Source organism: Littorina saxatilis, linkage group LG11, assembly GCF_037325665.1.
Source record: "Littorina saxatilis isolate snail1 linkage group LG11, US_GU_Lsax_2.0, whole genome shotgun sequence".
In the NCBI taxonomy this organism is placed as follows: domain Eukaryota; kingdom Metazoa; phylum Mollusca; class Gastropoda; order Littorinimorpha; family Littorinidae; genus Littorina; species Littorina saxatilis.
The window spans coordinates 30627950-30648106 of NC_090255.1; the positions used below are offsets into that span (position 1 = coordinate 30627950).

Genomic DNA, 20157 nt, shown 5'->3' on the forward strand with positions numbered 1-20157 from the left:
TTGACTTATGTAAGTTGTCAATTCAGCTAAATACAGGTAGTGTTTGGTATGCAGATATTTTCTTACAGCAAACAGCGGTTTGTTTGTTTTTACTACATAAAGTGGTATTATCTTTTATGTTGTTTGAGTGCTTTAAGTTAAGCTGTTCACAGGAAGTATTTTACACACAGGCTTAGCTTTGGGAGATGTGTGTGTATGTTTCAGTCAATGCGTGTTCATGTATAGACTTTGTTTGCAATATAAGAATTTAGATCTTTTAACTGCATTATGCACATGAAATGTGTTAACCCATGACTTTTTCTTCCTTTGAATCCTAGTCAGTAGTTTATCTTGTTTAACATTTTCATTGATTCTGTTTTTGGGTCGTTCTGGTGCATCCTGGATGGTTCAATTCATTATTATGTTGTGCTGAAATGTTGCTTTTGTAATACAGTCTGCCAAGATTGTATCTTTCAATAGGATGTGGTGAACTTATTTTTTAAAGGCCTGCTCTGTCTCATTAAAACACTTCGCCTTACTGTGTCAGACCTTCATCAGGCTTTTTGCATGGGATAAGAAAATCCTTCCACTTGGTCACATAGCAAAAGTCAGCACCCTGACTTCTTAGTGTGGTGATGTCTTTTCTTATTAATTTATTTCCCCCAAAAGGCATAAGTGTTTTAAACAAAATTATATCTTACAGCTACAGTGGAACCCCCCTTTTAAGACCTCCAGAAATCTGAGAAAATCAGGTCTTGAAAAGGAGGGTGTCTTAAAATGGAGGTAAATTCACAGAGGTTATGAACAGAAAGTCTGAGAAAACAAGGTCTTAATGGAGGGGGTCTTAAAAGGGGGGTTCCACTGTATGACTATTGGGGATTATGTGTTTGTAAAGATAGAGCTGAAAATCCTACACAGAATTCTGTGCATAGAAGGCGGCCTGAATCTTGACCCACACTGCTGGCATGACCTTCATAGCTGCAATCAACGCTTTACTTTTACGCTGGTAACTTTACGGTTACTCTCTCTGGATTGAGCATTTTTATTTCAACCAAGGGGAAAAAGTAAATGCCTCTGCAGAGATTCGAACCTAGGACCTAGATTTTCAGGCCGATGTCCTAACCACTAGTTTTTTTTAATTGTAAGATGGATATATGTCTAGCGGATGCAGCTACAAATGTGCCAAATTAGAACTTGCATTCTCAGCCTATAATCTTTGGCCATTCATGTGAGTACTAAATATTGTGAATGCACGTGAGACTGCCTTGTTTTACTTTTGTGAAATGTGTGAACTCACTTTGTTTACATCTTTGTGTTAATAAATGCAGTTTATCAGTTACCTCTGTTTGTTTCTTCTGCAAGTATGTCAAATGGCCCACACACACCCTCATGCGCACACACACACAAAATCAGATCTCAAGTGTAAGTATTCTTTTTGCAGTTTTATTTTAATGCCCATAATCAGTCAAACAAATATATCATCACACTTGCACCTAAGCTTAAAAGTAGCAGTCCTGCATACATATATGTAATGTGTAAATGTTTCAGGTCACCATCTGTCCTGGCTTGAACATGCAATAAGAACACCTCTACACAAACACATGTACAGTCAACCGGCTAGCTGCTTCCCTGGAAGGCATATTTTTCTATGAATTAATCGATTTTCCGCAGACAGCAGCCAGGTAGTGGATCTTTAGTATATGTCCAAGCAGACGGTTGATCTTAGTACAACACATCAAGGAAATATTTTTTAAAAACAGATCCAACATCTAACCTTCCAAAGTTTATAATCAATAAAGAAGAATGGTATGTTACTGGAACCCTTTATTTGAAAGGACAGACGAGGCTTACCTGGTAAGGTGAAGGCTGGACCTGATTTAGTAGAGGTACACAGACTGCGACGGCTGTTCTAATGATTAGAGAGGACGCATGCGCAACCAATCACCTTTCAGATAACAATATGTTACAAAGTCAAACACATGTTTTGAAATAATTTAGTGCCCTAATTTTATCCCAAATGCGGAGGGAATTACAGTCTCACTTAAGGGTGGGATTAGAACAGCCGTCGCAGTCTGTGTACCTCTACTAAATCAGGTCCAGCCTTCACCTTACCAGGTAAGCCTCGTCTGTCCTTTCAATTTAGTCTCGGTACACAGACTAGACGGCAATTTCTAATGATTTTTTAGAGATTGCCTTTGTGACATATTGCTCAACCTCCAATACAATTTTATATTACATAGAAACTCACCCTAAGCCTTGCAGAAATATGAGTCCAACAGAGACTGCCCCAAATTTACGGTCGCTGCTTTGTGGTAGAAACGTGAAAACGTGGACTCGATGCTCCAACCTGCAGCTTTGAGGATAACATCCATGGGGACCCCCCGTGATGCTGCAGCTGACGTACTTGCTGCCCGTGTGCTGTGTGCACCAAATACTTGGGTGTCCACATTAGCTCGTGTGAGAACGTCTCTCATCCACCGAGCCAAGGTGTCCTTGCTGATGGGTTTGTAGGGTTTTTGATAGCTCAAAAGCAGTTTGTCTTCGCATCCCCGAAACTCCTTAGTTCTTCGAAGATATTCTTTGAGTACAGACACAATACACAAAGCCTTGTTCTGTGGAAAGGCTAAAAATTCCAGCTCGGTGCTAAGTGTTTTCCTTTGCGGGAATGTTTTAGCAATACATTCAAATAAAACACACATTTTGAGTTGGAAAGATGCATTGAATTCACTGACAGACTGTGAAGAGTTTGGCATCTTTGCGCAGATAACAGTGCCAAAAGCATTACAAGTTTGTATGACAATTCCTTCAGTGTTATTTGTTCATGTGGATAGTACAATTCCAAATGCTCCAGCACAACATCCACATTCCATGTGGACGCATATTTAGGAAAAGCGGGTCGAAGTTCAAACACACCTTTCACAAACCGTTTCACTAAACAGTGTTCACCAAATTGAGGACATCCTGCAATGTCTAAGTAACAAGATAGAGCCGATCTGGCCGCACAAATGGCACTATAGCCAAGTCCTGCCCTGAACAGTGTTGCTAGAAAGTTGATCGCATCATTCACAGTCGGCGAAACGGTATGTATACCTCTCCTGCACGCATAGCTTTTCCATGTTGCGATATAGGACGCGTAAACTTTCCTAGTTCCCTCTCTCCATGACGAAAAGATGATATTTGAAGCTTGTGCCGAAAGTCCTGACATTCGATATCTGATCCTGAGACTTCGCAAATGATCAACCTTAAGGACTTTCTCAGTCTGTGTTTTTCCTGAAGATTTGAGGGCATGACTAGCAGATTTTCCCTTGCTGACACAAGCACCGGATTGTTTATCAACATCTTTGCCAGTTTTGGATACCACGGTTGACTGGGCCAGTCTGGAACTACTACAACTCCCGTAGCTTTTTCTTTGTTGATTTTGTGCAGCATGCTGGCAATAACACAAAAGGGTGGAAAAGCATAAAAACGTTTATTAGACCATGATAGAGTGAAAGCATTCACCGCTACAGCTTCTGGATCTGGTCTAAATGATACATATTGAGGGAATTTACAGTTTATCCTTGATGCAAACAAATCTATTTCTGGTTTAGCACCCAGAATATCCAGAGCACTTGTTAAAATGTCAGTCTTCACGGCCCATTCTGTATCTAGATTGTGTACTCTAGATTCTTCATCTGCTTCTACATTTTCTATCCCTGGTATGTATGCCGATGAAACCCAAATGCCTCGCATAATGCAAAATGACCAGATTTCCTTAGCAACTGCATTGCATGTTACCGAAATGGACCCCATTTTGTCAACACATGCAATGGCTGTAACATTGTCCATCATAAGCCTGAGATGAATGTTAGTTTTGTCCCTAGCAAAGGTTTGCAAAGACAGCAGTGCAGCTTTCAATTCCAGAATATTGATGTGCTGCTGTGCTTCTTGTTGATTCCATAGTCCACCTGTTCTACCTTGACTACACGAACAACTCCAGCCTTTCTTTGATGCATCAGTGAACATTATGAAATCTGGGTCACCATGATCAGTGTCCACATCATTAACAGATGACATGATATTCTCCCTCCACCATAACATTTCGGTTTTGGCTTCGGCAGAGAACTCCACAGAGGAGTCATAATCATTATTGTTTTGCTTCAAAGCAGCAATTTTATCGTGTTCCATGCATCTGTACCAGAGAGGACCAAATTTCACCGCCTGAAAAGCAGACACTACTTGCCCAATGAACTTTGCGAGTGTTCTTACTGTGGCATACCCCTGATGTAACAGCTCAGTGGCTAGTTTATGTATCCTTTCCTTCCTCTCTGTTGTTAAAGTGACTGTCATGTCCTCTGAATCAATTTCAACCCCAAGATATCTTATTTTATGGGAAGGTATCAAAACAGATTTCACCGGATGCACAACAAATCCTAATTTTTCCAGAAGAGACAATGACTCTTTTACATTTTGCACACATTCTTTTTCAGAATCTCCAAAAAGTAATGTATCATCAATGAAGATTGTTGAAAGAAATCCTAGTCTATGTAACTGGGCCATGACTGGTTTCAGTAACTTTGTGAACAAACGTGGACAGGGTGCTAGTCCGTTTGGACATGCAGTGAAAACAAATACTTCTCCTTTCCAGAGAAACTTCAAATATTTCTGAGATGCTTTATTTACCGGCACTGAAAAATAAGCATCTTTGAGATCCAAAGAACAGAAGAAGCAATTTCTGGTGACTAGCTCCAAAGCTGTCTTCAGTGTTTCCATTTTGAAATGCTGATAAATCATGTTTTCATTCAAATCTCTCAGATTTAAAATTAATCTCCATGTATTATTCTTTTTTGGTCTCACAAAAATTGGAGACAGAAAATCATCCTCCGAGTGATCTGTTTTTCTTATCACCCCTTTTTGTAGAAGTTCGACAATTTCTGAATCAATTGCTGTTGTCTGTTCTTTGGAAAAATTATAGTTTTGAGGATTTTTTCTCTGTACAGGGGTCTCTGTGAAATCAATATTTATCCCTTGTACCATTTCCAAAATGTCTTTATCTATTGAGACTTCCTTCCAAGAGGGAAGGCAGTAACGAATTTGACCTGCTTGAAAATGATCTGCTTGTTCCTGTAATCTATTTTTAATGTTTTCAACTTCATCATAAAACTCCCTCACCTCTTTGTCTTTGCACACATCGGGAGTTTTTGAAACTTCTGTGTCTACTGTTTTCCTCTGAATTTTCCGAATCCCCGATTCTGACCTCTCCCCCGAGCTCTGGGACTGAAAGACTGCCCTCGTTGATTTCCGTATGTGTTCCCTTGACCTAAAAACGGCCTACCACCGTGCCCCTTGCGCTGGTATGGTTGGAAACGATTGTTGTAGCTTGAAGTGTGCGGAGTTTTCATCTTGTAATTCTCCTTAGCACCTTTGATCGCTTTCTCGATATCCCCGCCAAAAAGCATGTCCCGACTCGGGAGATTTTCGTTTGTGCAAATAGCTGCCATGTCCTTTGGCAGAACGCGAGCTAATTGGTATTTACGGCGGATGCTGAGCTCTTGCTGCGCTGTTCCCAACAGACAGATAACATCACCACACGCGGACAACATCCCATTCAGTTCTGCCCTGAACTTCGTACTCTCTACTGTCACGGTACTACTGCTGTTGTCAGTGCACCCCTCTTTTGTGAAGGTGTGAAGTTTGCTTGTTGCCGTAACAAGTGCTGCGGTTGATTTAGAAATCAGCTTCTGTACATTGAGCAGTCGCGTGTCATTTTGTCTTGCACCTCTGTCGAGGTTTGCTTTCCCTATCACCTCCTCATTAAGGTTAGGAGCCTTTATTTCCACACAGTTTGCGGGAATAAGGATACTTTCCATCTTGTCCTTGAGCTTTTGGTCTGGTAATTTGACAGTGAATCTGCTTTTAGTGATGTTTGCGAGCTTCTCATCCACTACACCACCTATTTTCTCTTCAACTTCCAAGTCTGCCTCCATCGCAGCAAAAATATCATCAAGCTGATCCGCTGACTGAGCTGATGCTTTGACACAAAAGTCAAATTCTGATTCTGTTGAAACCTCTGCCACAGAACCTCTGCCGGGGTCAACAATTGCTTCATTTTTCTTCACTTTTTCCACGGTAGCACCGCTGGAACAATCTCCGATAGAAACACCGGTAGCACCGCATGAAACGGAGAAAGACTGATCGCCAAGATCACTGTTTTCAGATTGATTTTCATCATCACCATTGTTACAAAAGAGATCGTCATATTTCGATTCCAGAGATTTCAGTTTATCCAAAAATGGACTCATGATCGACCCCATCAAATCACGCACAGTTTCCACCATTTCATTGTTAATGTTTTGTCCACCACTTGTACTAGCAGACTCCGCATCCTTTGTTGCTGCGGAATCCGCCATCTTCAAAAAATAGAAACCGGCGAGCGTCCGGCGTGAAATGTAATCATGAAAAATCAGTTCTCACCTTGACTCATCCGAGCTAATGACATCGTCCTCACGAAACAAAACACTCTGAGGCACACATCACAAAGAAAAAAGTTCACCCAACACATTATAATCCAAATGAATAATCCATTTCTATGAGCACTGAAACTTTCTGAAAGCTTCCTGGTAACGCGCGAAACCAAAAGTGATTGGTTGCGCATGCGTCCTCTCTAATCATTAGAAATTGCCGTCTAGTCTGTGTACCGAGACTAAATTATGACTTAAGGCAATGTGCGGCAGTAAAATTACCAATACAGTCAAGGAATAACTTAGTTTTCTGGGTAGTTATTGAAGTGACTTATTAAAATGAATGAAAACATTGTGGATGGATATTGACTGCTGTTGCGATGAAAACTGGCATTTACAGCGTCATATGGGATTTCTAGAAAACGGCTTTACAGCAACATCATACATCAGAAATTCATAATATCTGGCACAAGGATACACATATATTATATCTACAATCATATAGAACGTGTTTTTTTTTCAAACAACTACAGTTGAATTTAGATTAATTATTGTAATGAATATGCAGTGAGAAATTCGTTCATTCTTATGACAAAAATATTAAAATTCAACTGTAGTCTGTTGTAAAATAATCGTTCTATATGATTGTAGATATGATACATGTGCATCTTTGTGCCAAATATTAGGAATTTCTGATGTATGATGTCGCTGTTAAACTGTTTCCTAGAAATCCAATGTAACGACTGTTTCCATAGCAACGGCACTCTATGTCGATCAGTATTCACAATCCTCCGAAAGCGGCGTATGGCTGCCTAAATGGCGGGGTAAAAACGGTCATACACGTAAAAATCCACTCGTGCAAAAACATGAGTGTACGTGGGAGTTTCAGCCCACGAACACAGAAGAAGAAGAAGAAGTATTCACAATTGTTCTATTTAGTTTTATGTCACTTCCCAGAAAACCAGGTTATTCCATGTATTCTCCAAATTCAATTTTACTGCTGCACATTTCCTTAACAAAATGTAAGATTTACTGTACTTTGACCGAGCAGTTTTTGTAAGTGAACAGGCCTTAGTTTTATTTCGGTGGCATAATTCAATGCGCTTCGTCAAAATGTCTCGAACTGAAACCAAAAGCAAACGCAAGACTTATGGTCAGTTGGAGTTGTCTCCCGTACTCCTAACTTTAATGTGCTGCAGACAGGTGTACCCAAACAGCCCATATCACAAACGGTTTGGAATTCCCGAAAACACAAGATCCGCACAGCACAACTTCAGTGCACATGTACGCGAGAGTGCTCGGTCGCTTTTTGAAAATGTGTATCTTGAGAGAAAAATATAGAATAGTGCGCTGTCCGAAGGAATGGAGTTCTTATCGGACAATGACAGCGCTCAGTTCAAAACGATAGGACATCTGACCGCCATGCGGCTATGTGAATCGGACATTTGAGCCTTTCAATCCGTCTATGTCGGACGCCTGACGACATCCCCGAGGCTTTTACATGAAATAAGACCATACGGGCACTAATAGTTGCATACCAAAAATGAACTGCCTCAAGGCTCTCTATGCAGAGTGGTATCCTTTTAAAGAATAAATTCAGGTACAGCTTCTTCTAAAGAAAAAAAAATTCACCGAAACCACCAAAACATCTACCTCACTACAGAAAGCAGTCAAAGTGTTGATTTTTGGTCTGTGACCAAGTGGAGGTATGGTCTTATCCCATGTTAAAGGTGAGGACAACTTTTTAAATGAGGCGTAGTGGGCCTTTAAAACATTGACACAAATTTACAATAGCAACAAGTTGTAATGCTCAGCACAACCAATACTGAGTGGACATTTACTGCCGCTGTTGCTGTAGTTTGCCCATCGATCACAGCTGGACTTGGATAGCACTGCTTTTCATCCACATTCACTGGCCAGGTCTTCGTCATCTTCTGTCCCTACTGACAAATGAATGACAAAGGAATTGATCTCAAATCCAAACACAATGACAAGAACAAGTTTTAAGTCTGAATAAGGAGTAAATTGTGTTTATAAGTTCTGACACACACACACACACTAAACCCACATAAATGCCAAGAGCGTAAACATTCTAATTCCCTGGTAGACAAGTTCTAATGCCTACTTTTTAACATTATAGATATATATAAATACTAGAGGAATACCCGGCTTCGCCGGGGTGAATCGCGAGACAGAGACAGACAGCGTGGCGGTTCATCACAATCACCTCTGCAGGCGAAGTCCTGTCAAACGGGATTGAGAATTTTAGAGCTTATTTCTTAGCCCTATATTATCTGTTGTGGCTTCTCAAATGCCAGAACATACAGACAGACAAAAGCCGCTAGACCCCATCACAAACAGAACTCTACAATCCACAGGTTTTTGCCCACACACACACACACAAACACACACACAGAGAAGCCGTATATATATATATATGTATATCTATATCTATAAATATATAGAGATAGGTGAGAGTGTATTTTTCGCGTGGCTATAAATTGATTCGACCTTTTCACTTTGACAGTAAGAACAACTTACGGGTGCAAGGGAAGCGTTCTGGACAGCGCAGTGACATTCTAAAAATAGTTACTCAGAAACGGGAATTTGGGGTGAACGGCGCGAGACAGAGACAGACAGCGTGGCGGTTCACCACAATCACCTTTGAAGGCGAAGTCCTGTCAAACGGGATTGAGAATTTTAGAGCTTATTTCTTGGCCCTATATTATCTGCTGTGGCTTCTCACATGCCAGAACATACAGACAGTTTAAGTTAAAATTAATATTAAAAGTCCTACGGTTTTGAGCCATTAAGGACTTGAGTGTTTGTCCGCTTTCAAAAAGAGGAAAGAAAGAAACAAAAAATAAGGAGAGGAGGGCAGGGGGTGGGGTTGAGTTGATAATGCTCTGTGGAATTTGTTAAAATGAAAAGTAGTTAAGATGTTTCTTGGTAAGAATTATAAGTCTGTATTCTATATCTTGAATAACGGGCTTGTAATATTATTTTTATTTTATTTCAAATCGAGTTAAAAAGTGGAACCTTTCAGGATCACCAATAAAACCAAATAGATGAGCAAGTAAGAGGAACACGAACAATAAATCTCAAAACTTTTTACAAATAAAAGGATTAAGATGTAAGCCACGAAGGCCGTGGTAATAAAAACAATATGTACAGTTTGGCGACTAATGGGCCTTGGGTGAGGATATGTTGTCTAGAAGGTAGTCGCTGGAATCAGGAGGGATGGCGGGAGCCACTCGACCTCAAACTGAAACACGCTGATGTGATAATCTGGGCTTAGTTATACCCACAGCCCCATGTCCGAGTCCCTGACCAGTCGGCACAGCAGCAAGCTGTGTGACCAGCCTAGAGAACTGCTACTGCGCAGATAATCCTGGGGACTCAGACCATGGAGCTGCATATGGTCATATAAGGTTTTAAAGGTAATTCTATTTGTAGCGCATGGAGCGAAAATGTGTTGAAATGAATAGGGTTCTCCACAATGGCAGGACTTGTTAAAGATATGGAAGCGGCAGCCGCCGGCACGGAGGCGTCTGAAGATAGTGAGGAGGTTTGTTGGGAGATCGGGGTGTAGATCGTTCATAGCAATGGGTTGATAGGACAGAGATGTTACGTACTGACTTCGAATGAGTTTACGGATTTTACTGTAGAACTCGGTTACTGAGTAGCCGATGTTAGTGTTAGCTGGGCTAGATTCTGCCGCTTCTTTGGCAGCGACATCCGCCAGTTCATTTCCCCGGACCCCTACGTGAGAGGGGACCCAGAGAAATGATACGGATGTGCCGGATGAGATTAACTGGTGACATATAAAGAGGATTTCTCTTTGTAGCTCTGCCCGATTTGATGTGTTTCGATGCAGAGCTTGTAATGAAGAGCGCGAGTCAGAGCAGAAAACTACCGCACGCGGTGTGACTGGGAGGTCATTTATAAAAGTGCATGCCATGAGCAAGGCAAATAGCTCGGCTGAGAATATGGAGATGTCTTTATTAAGAGTATATTTCCTTGAGATTTTGAGATCTGGGATCACAAAGGCGCAGCCAACGCTGCCGTCTGCAAATTTGGATCCGTCAGTAAAGACTTTTAAATGCTCCGAGAATTTGTAGTTTAGGGTTTCTTTTGTAACAGTAGCTAGGTAGACGGGGTTATCTTTTTTGGTAGTATTATCTTCACTGTCGTATATGATAGTAGGGGTTTCCTCAAGCCAAGGCGGGTAGGAGGGCGGGGGGACCCTGGCCAGCTCACTGACCTTCACCCCGCTATCGGCTAGAATGTGTCGGATAAGGGTAGCGTTTTGGCCAAGAGTTGAGTGCTATGTTTGGTGTTGGCCTCATAATTTTGGTGCTGAGGAAAAAAGTCAGTCAGGACCTCGCAGGCAGAGTTCTCTACCGCGTGGGCTCTGACAGCATACTGAGCTGAACGGAGTTTTATCTCATCCACAAGGGGCAGCCACCCACACTCGCTGTAGACTCGACTCTTACTCGCTTGTTGGGAGAGTCCCAGAGCTATTTTGAGCGCCCTGCACTCTATAATAGCCAGTTTTTTCATGAGCGCCGGGCGCGTCGCGAAATAAGCTTCGCACCCGTAAAGGAGGCGGGAGCGAATTAATGCCCGCACTACCTCTGTGACACACTTACGTCCTCTGGCCCAGGATTGGGACGCCAGGTAGCGTATGATATAAAGATCCTTGTTGGCCTTATTGATCAGATGTTCGATATGACTGGTCCAGTTAAGTCGGGTATCGATGATAACGCCGAGGAACTTAACTTCTGAGCTCGGTTTGATAATATCACAACCTATCTTTATACTGCAGTTCCTGTACAGTTGTCTACGGGAGACAACAAGAAAGACTGTTTTATTTGAGGCTAGTTGGAAGCCGTTGGTGTACATATATTGACAGAGGTTGTCGATTTTAGTTTGGTAAGAAGATAAGTCAACAGTGTTGGTAACTCTGTTATGGCGTGGTCTATTAGTGTCTATTAAGGCGAGGTCGTCCGCATACAGAAGTACACTGGCACCGTCAACCTTAACAGAAGTAATGTCATAGAGCATGATGCTGAATAAGTTTGGCGCGATGATACTGCCCTGGGGAACCCCCATGTCCAGCGCATGGGTTTCGGACACCGAAGAGCCCACTCGGACAGACATCTTGCGATTGCTGATGAAGTTTTTGATGAATTGGTACATGTGGCCAGAGACACCGATTCTGCCGAGTTTTAGGAGTAGACGAGCATGCCAGACGCTGTCGTACGCAGATTTAATATCAAAGAAGGTTCCAAGAAGAGAATTATTACTATGTGCCAAGGTCTTTTTGATTTTTTCAGTGACGTGCACAATGTGGTCCGCACACGAACGACCTTGCCTAAAACCTGCCTGGCATGTAGGAATGATATTGTGTTTATTGAGGTGGAACTCCAGCCTCTGGTTCACCACACGCTCAAAGATCTTGCTGAGGTGGGGGGTTAGTGATATGGGGCGGTAACTGCCAGGTAGATTGCCCGGTTTTCCGCTCTTCAATACTGCTACTACTTGTGAGTCTGACCACGCTGCGGGGATAGTATCCTTTAACCAGCATAGGTTGAAAAACTGAGTGAGCAACTTAACAAAGTTAGGTGGTAGATGTTTTATCATGTGATATGATATTGGGTCTAAACCTGTGGATTTTTTTGGGTCTTTCACAGAAGAGATGGCGTTTTGGACTTCTTTTGCCTTAAACATGCAGTTTATAGGCAACTGGTTGTCATCTGGGGGGTATGTGAAACCCTTCTCCTGATCTAACCTATAATTGAGTCGTTCAGTATCTAGGGATTTTGATTGACTATTTTTGGCAAAAGTATCTGCTAATAGGTTTGCCTTTTCAGAGTCAGTTGTGGTCATTTTATCACCCGATAGTAGTGGCTTTTCTTTAGTTCTGTATCTACATTTAAATCTGCGGATTTTCTTCCAGATTTTGCCACAGTCTTTGTAATCTTTAGTTTCTTTGTGGACAAAGTTTTCCCAGTTTTGAAGTTTAGCCTCAGCGGTGATCTGGTTAAATTGTATTTCAGCTGACTTCATATTCGTGAAGTTAGCGTCTGAGCAGTGCCTGAGATATGTCCTAATGTGATATCGCTTGTTTGCCAAGGCTTCATCACAGTCTGCATTCCACCACTCATTCCTTTTGGCCTTACAGTTAGGATTTACTGATTTAAGCGGAATGTGATTATTGGCAGCAGTGAGTATACATACAGACAGACAAAAGCCGCTAGACCACATCACAAACAGAACTCTACAATACACAGGTTTTTGCCCACACACACACACAAACACCCACACACACAGAGAAGCCGTATATATATATATGCATATCTGTATCTATAAATATATAGAGATAGGTGAGAGTGTATTTTTCGCGTGGCTATAAATTGATTCGACCTTTTCACTTTGACAGTAAGAACAACTTACGGGTGCAAGGGAAGCGTTGTGGACAGCGCAGTGGACAGCGCAGTGACATTCTAAAAATAGTAATAGTAACTTAGAACTGAACGGGAAAGCCACACGAAGGAAGGGAGATAAACGCCAAACACTGGAGAAGATAAGGAAGAGTTACTTATAATGGTGAAATGAACACAAAAACGAAAATGAGTTCAGCGCTGCGCGCTGAGAGCACGTGTTGAAATATCTCATCGATGATATTGTGTCCGGGGTGTAGCTGAATACGGTGTCCAAATTTGAAAAAGATCCACCGAGAACTTTGGCGTTGTGATGTGGTGTAGCGGCTATGGTGTGTCGGTATGGGGGCCCGGGTAGCTGAGGTGGAACCAAAATAGCTGAGGTGGAACCAAAATCGGTTCCGCGCTGCGCGCTGAGAGCACGTGTTGAAATATCTCATCGATGAGGTTGTGTCCGGGGTCTCTCTGAATAAGCCCACCAAATTTGAAGCAGATCCATCGAGAACTTTGGCCGTGCATGGCGAATACACAAATACACAAACACACAGACACACAGACACACAGACACAAGTCGTATATATATATAGATAGATGGAAGACACATTCCCTGTCAGCGCTTGCTATCAAATTCAAAAAGCAAAGCAAAGGTGTGTAACATCAATCTGCAGGGCTAGAAAAATCTGCAGGTATTAATGTCTGGCAGCTCTCCTGACTGGCCAGGGAAAATCAAATACACACACACACACACACACACACACACACACACACACACACACACACACACACTTCGGTTCTCACACACAAACACACACCAACAGTCAGAATGTAACCAGAACTTGAGACTGAGAGGGAGGATAAAACACAATATGATCATGTAGCAAAACTCTTACCTGAATTGCCATTAATTATCATGAAATATTTCCCATTTGAGTCTTGACAGCCTCCGGATCATGAAGGAATCAATCTGCTTCTTCCACTGTGCCGGATCGATGCCAACCTCAACCTGTAATATATATAACATTGGCTGAAGTAACATTCCTCTGAGCACCAAATTTAAAACAGTTAGTTGACAGGACAAGTAGTACTAGGAGCTACATGCGGTATGATATTTACCTGTGTGGAGGAACAACAAACACACTGTCCACAGAACCAGATGAATTTACACACTGCACCCTCCCCCATAAAACAACAACAAAAAACGACAACAGACGACCAAACCAACATTAACGCTTGATTCTTATGATACTGTGGGACAGTGGCATTGATATCTTTCTAGAATATAAAATGTTATAAGTCCTTTTACATTTAGTGAAATTTTGACTGAATCAGTGAACTGAATGTGTTCACATAGACTGATAGAGTGACACAGACATACAATGTAGACAAGTTGATGTGTGCATATACATATGTATATTACATAACATGTATATATATGTATGTATAACATGTATGCATGTGTGAAGAGCACAAAGGAACAAAATAGTAGAACTTGACACACAGTTTCACTGAGAATGAGATACAATGATCCTGACAGTGAGTGAGTGAGTGAGTGACTGTTTACAGCAATACATTGTACTTTATTAAACTTAAAGGTACACACTGAAAGTCATGCGCTTCTAGTATTAGTAATGATTCTAATACTGGAGGAACTGCATGATCATCATACTGGTGAAATAAAGCTAAGAGCTTCGAGCAATTCTGTGGTTTGGACTCTAAGTCAGTAGGTGTTCATTATTTTATTATTATCCCTGAACATGAATTATAAAAATAAAATGAAAACACTCTCCCAGTCTTGCTCACAGTCACACACACACACACACCTCCATATGAGTTATTCTGACCAGAACTTGAGAATGTGAGGGAGGGGAAGGAAAAAACACACTGTACATCATAACACTGACAGTTGTACATAATAAAACCTCTTCGCCTTACTCTTACCTGATTTGCAGCAGTGGCATCAAATATTTTACTTCTGTCAGTGACAGCCTCAAGATCATGCAGCAATCGGTTGGCTTTTTCAGCTGAGAGGAGACTTTGACGTTGAACATACTAGCTCTAGCTCTCTTCTGATTGATGCCAACTTGCAATACAATAATTGGGAACCGATCAGAAGGTTACCTATTTGAGTATTTCAAGTTAGACTCAATCTTTAAAAACAAAAAGAATTTGCAAAAACGTGGTAGTGGTAATCTTCTTCTTCAAATTAATGAGAAAATCTCTGTACAGGGCAACTATTTACGTGTTGGTTCAGTGAACGATACCTTGCGCCTGTGGACTGACCGGCTACCAGTAAGTTCGTCACACGGTAGATTCGTCACCTATGACGAAGTTACCGGCAGGGGTGGGCGGGTGTTTATGCTAAAGAGCTTATGCTTTCAGATGTTTGATTTGTGGGAGAGATTCAAGATTCACATTTTTTAGAGAGAGAGAGAGGGGGGAGAGAGAGGGAGAGAGAGAGAGAGAGAGAGAGTGTGTGTGTGAGAGAGAGAGAGAGAGAGAGAGAGAGAGAGAGAGAGAGAGAGAGAGAGAGAGAGAGAGAGAGAGACGGACGTACATACACCCACATGATGACACGCACGCACACACACGACACACACACGCACGTACACACGCACTGACAAACACTCACACACACCATCGCACATACACACACACTCACTAACACACACACACACACACACACACACGCACAAACACTCACACACACCATCGCACACACACACACACTCACTAACACACACACGACTTCAACCTCACTGTCAAGGAGGCAGAGAAACTCAATGTGAGGAGAGGGAGGGGTGGAAGGAGGTGGGAGAGAGAGAGAGAGAGAGAGAGAGAGAGAGAGAGAGAGAGAGAGAGAGAGAGAGAGAGAGAGAGAGAGAGAGAGAGAGAGAGAGAGAGAGAGAGAGAGCCGCGCTCGGACTAGTGTGGCGAAGTTACTGTGGCGAAGTTACCGGGACCGGTGACGAATCTACCGTGTGACGAACTTACTGGTAGCCGACTGACCACAGCGACTGTGTGGTCCTGCCCCCCCCCCCCCCCTCACCCCCCTCTCCCTGCAAATTTTATTTTCTTCCGCAACCCTCCAAAGCGCCACTAATAGTCAGAACGTTGACCCTGGGCGTTAAATGGAAGAAGAAGAAGAAGAAATGACACATGTTGCAACACATACTACCATGAACCCACTCTCAGTTATGAAACGAAACATGGAAACTTACCTCTGGTTAATATGCAAAGGTTCGCCCGTCCCAATTCTCTCGCATTAGCAAACATCATTGCCATTGGAGATTCTTTCCAAACAGCGCTTCGATCCGCCATTAACTAAAAACCGAAACGCAGTAGGTCTGAAAACCACGCTCAACGTCTAAAATAAGGGGTAGTGATTTTTTCCGAAATGTAGCGAAATGTAGCAAAAAGTAGCGAAAAGTAGCGAAATGTAGCGAAATGTAGCGAAAAGTAGCGAAATGTAGCGAAATGTAGCGAAATGAAACATGATAAAAACGAACTTTTGGAACATTTGGAGCTCCAACAATTTTCGTAGTTATCGATTCAGATTATCAAGTTGTAATCCATTAATGTTGTGCCAAAGGATGATGATGATGATGATGATGATGATGATGATGATGATGATGATGATGATGATGATGATGATGATTTCCATGAAAACAATGTAATGCCCAATTCCATGAATGTTGTGCTAAAGGATGATGATGATGATGATGATGATGATTTCCATGAAAACACGGTAATGCCCAATCACATGAATGTTTTGCCAAATGGCAAATTTCTTGAAATTGCAAAGTTGATTCATGTACTCCAGAACACGGCAATGTCAGACAGAGTTGAAAACGTCCCCCCTGGTCCGAAAGAAAATGTCTTCTTCATTGTTGATAATGCAGAGAATGTGACCAGGAGGGCCCAAAACAAACCTTCTCAATTTGTCGATGACAGAGGTGCTTGGGGTAGTGGCCCAACCAGCAAAAGTGTTTGTGTGCAAACTGATGGTACTTTAAAGCACGTGAGCTTCAAAAATGGCATGTATTGTCGTGATAAGACAGTGCAGAAGAAGAGAGAGTATATCCCCCTTGTACCCCAACCAGCACCAGAAACAGTAGTCACACTACACAGACTACTACGTAAAACACAAGACATACAAGAAGCGGGTATCATGGCTGTCAGGTAATGTACCAACAATAGCTGTCCATGAGTACAAAGGCCCTTACGTTAGAATTCACTCCAAACAGATGCATAAAATAAAGACTGATCTTTTGAGCAAACGACCATCTGAAGTGTATGCAGGCAATTCTGAAAGTGACACGGAGGTCTTTGAAGGACCGAGAAATAAACGCTGCATATATAACGCGAAGGCTAGGATGAGAAAAGAAAATCAACCCCATGCACACAACGACAATTTCTCTGACCAAGTAGCTGGTGTCGAAGAACAACAACATGTCTTACCTTTCATTAAACTGGTTGTTCGCCAACGTGGCAAAGTGCCGTGCATAGTTTTGTACACAGAAGAACAAATCAGTGATCTACGACGCTTCTGTTGTCCACCCTGCTCTGCACAAGCGACACTTTTGGGTGTGGACAAAACTTTTAATCTCGGGAGCGTCCACGTCACTGTTCTTGTATACAAAAACCTGGCATTAATGAACCGCAAGACGGGAGACCATCCTCTATTTTGCGGGCCTTTATTTTTACACGGGAATAGTGACACTGCCACATTCAGTGTCTTTTTCCAGCATCTGGCAGGCCTTTTAGCAGATTGTAAAAAGTTACCTGTTCTTGGCAGTGATGAGGAAACTGCGATGAGAAAAGCAATGGGGATGGCGTTCCCCGGATCTCTGCTTATGTGTTGTTCGCTTCACCTGCAGAAAAACTTCTCTGCGTCATTGAAAGACAAAGTGGGTTGCCGAAGTCACAAAGGCAGCACTTCGAAAATTTGATTTTCGGGCGCAATGGAATCCTGGCGTCGGCTGATGACCAGGTCGAACCTGAAGACAGTTTATGCATGGTTTCTCCCTCAGACTCGGGTGTTCAGAAGTATGTGGACAAAATGACACTACTGCTTTTGCAGAATGTTGCTGCATACACAGGAATGAAAAACCTACTCTTGGTAAACGTTCGCTGGACAAACAACAACTGCGAGAGCATCAACCATGTGCTCAAACAGGCTGTTAGCTGGAAGTCTCTCAAACTTGTTGAGTTGGTGAATAAACTGCATGCGGTTGTTCGCCAACAATACCGCGAAGTAAAAAGGTCGTTCATAAATGTTAGGGAGTTTTCTTTGACGCCACAGTTTGACAGATTTTATGGTTGTCTCGCGGGACATTTGGTTGTTTGAAGATCAGGGCAAAAGGAGCAAGCGTTTCAAAAAAGTTCATGTCTGCATTGATACTGACAGACGAACAAGTAGTCAGGAGCACAGACGGATGCAGAACATCCCGTGCACCAACACATAAAGGCAAGAAGCCAGGTCAAGTTAAACGGAAACAATGTGCCAAAACCACAAGCACACAGTAATTTCTTGGATCATGATCCTTACCTTTTGTGATTTTTGGATTTGTCAATAAAAAATGTGCTTCTAAATCTGAGTTTAAATCTCTCTCTCTGTCTCTCTCTGTCTCTTTCTCTCTCTGTGTCTGTGTCTCTCTGTCTCTTTCGCTCTCTCTGTCTGTGTCTCTCTCTGTCTTTCCCTGTCTCTCTCTGTCTCTGTCTCTGTCTCTCTCTCTCTGTCTCTCTCTGTCTCTTTCTCTCTCTCTCTGTCTCTCTCTCTCTGTCTCTCTCTCTCTCTGCATGTATTATGTACTCTGATCAATTATTACTATATATTGGAACGGTGATAGGGACAAGCTGTAAGCCATACTTTTATGGTCTTATGCAGAGTCACATATGATATATATCGTATATATACGACTAATCAACTTCCATCCTTTTGAACTACACAATAAACAGTATCAGTCTCTCAGTCTCTCAGTCTCTCTCTGTGATTTCAATGTGTCAACTCCATATTTTACACTTTGGATTTAAGCCTTATCACTTACCTGGGCATGAAAGTCAAGTGTTCAGTATTACAACTTGATAATCTGAATCGATAACTACGAAAATTGTTGGAGCTCCAAATGTTCGAAAAGTTCGTTTTTATCATGTTCCATTTCGCTACATTTCGCTACTTTTCGCTACATTTTGCTACTTTTCGCTACATTTCGCTACATTTCGCTACTTTTCGCTACATTTCGCTACATTTCGGAAAAAATAACTACCGAAAATAAGGAGGAAAAAAAAGAGCCCAAAACATTTTTTGGGGCAAAAACACTGTTTAAGCCCCACAAATATTTGTCCTTATTTTTTATGAAGCTTAATTTGTGCCCCTTATTTTATGCTCCACAAATACAGTTTGTCAGTGGCCCACAAAACCAAAATGTGTCCCATAAAAATAAGCCAACAAAATTGTGAGGCATATTTGCAGTTTGTGGGCCACAAATTTGTGCCCTTATTTTGTTGGATTAATGACAACGAATGCCAAGGATAACTGGGCATGGACATGATTCACGGACTCCCCCCCCCCCCCCCCCCCCACGGACTCCGCTTATTCAGTTAACGCTCGTTTTCATATGTTGCCATGCACTGATTGCTCTCTAAAGGTAAGACCGGCCTTACAAAGCGTTGACATCAGTCAACAAGATTTCATAATTATAGTCCTCTCAGATTACCCTCACGGAAATTCGGGCTGCTTTCTCACTTGGGAAAGCGAGCAGCCATACAGAACTGCGGTACTAATTTTGCTATCTCTTTTTCTTGCATGCGTGTGTTCATGTATCCAAGCCCTGAGACTTTTGCTGTGAAGTTGGGTTCTTTAACGTGCGCATGCGTGCACACGGGGGTGTTCTGCACAAAGTTGACTCTAGGAAATAAACCCCTCGACGAACGTAGAAATCGAACCCACGCCGATAGCGACAACTGGTTTTGAAGCCTAGGACGAAAGCCGCTACCGACTGAGCTATTTCCCCGGCCAAACAACGGTCTGAAATAGCAAAGAAGCAAACGAACGAACAAACAAACAAACAAACAACCAAACAAACAAACTAACAAACAAACAAATAAACAAACAAACAAACTAACAGGCAAACAAACAAACAAGCAAACAAACAAACAACAAACAAGTAAACAAATTAACAAACAAATTAACAAACGAATTAATACCCAACCAACTAACCAACCCACCAACCAACCAACCATCCAACCAACCAACCAAACAAACAAACAGACAAACGAACAAGCAAACAAAA

General features: G+C 42.0%; 2 protein-coding genes and 1 long non-coding RNA gene across 3 annotated transcripts in view; 1 reads left to right on the top strand and 2 right to left on the bottom strand.

Moving 5' to 3' along the window:
• LOC138980630 (uncharacterized) overlaps positions 1-319 on the top strand; it is a 2741-nt gene extending 2422 nt beyond the window's left edge. Inside the window, exon 3 of the long non-coding RNA XR_011460405.1 lies at positions 1-319. This exon is cut by the window's left edge and continues 248 nt beyond it. This is a non-coding gene — a long non-coding RNA (uncharacterized lncRNA).
• Positions 1-20157, bottom strand: part of LOC138980597 (beta-1,3-galactosyl-O-glycosyl-glycoprotein beta-1,6-N-acetylglucosaminyltransferase-like) — a 49841-nt gene that overhangs the window by 25613 nt on the left and 4071 nt on the right. The window lies entirely within an intron of this gene.
• Positions 3112-6682, bottom strand: LOC138980608 (uncharacterized). Its single transcript, XM_070353523.1, has 2 exons — positions 5131-6682; positions 3112-3409 (listed from the first exon to the last, which is right to left on the bottom strand). The coding sequence occupies exon 1, from the start codon at positions 6366-6368 to the stop codon at positions 5175-5177; it is 1194 nt and encodes a 397-aa protein (XP_070209624.1). The 5' UTR covers positions 6369-6682; the 3' UTR covers positions 3112-3409; positions 5131-5174.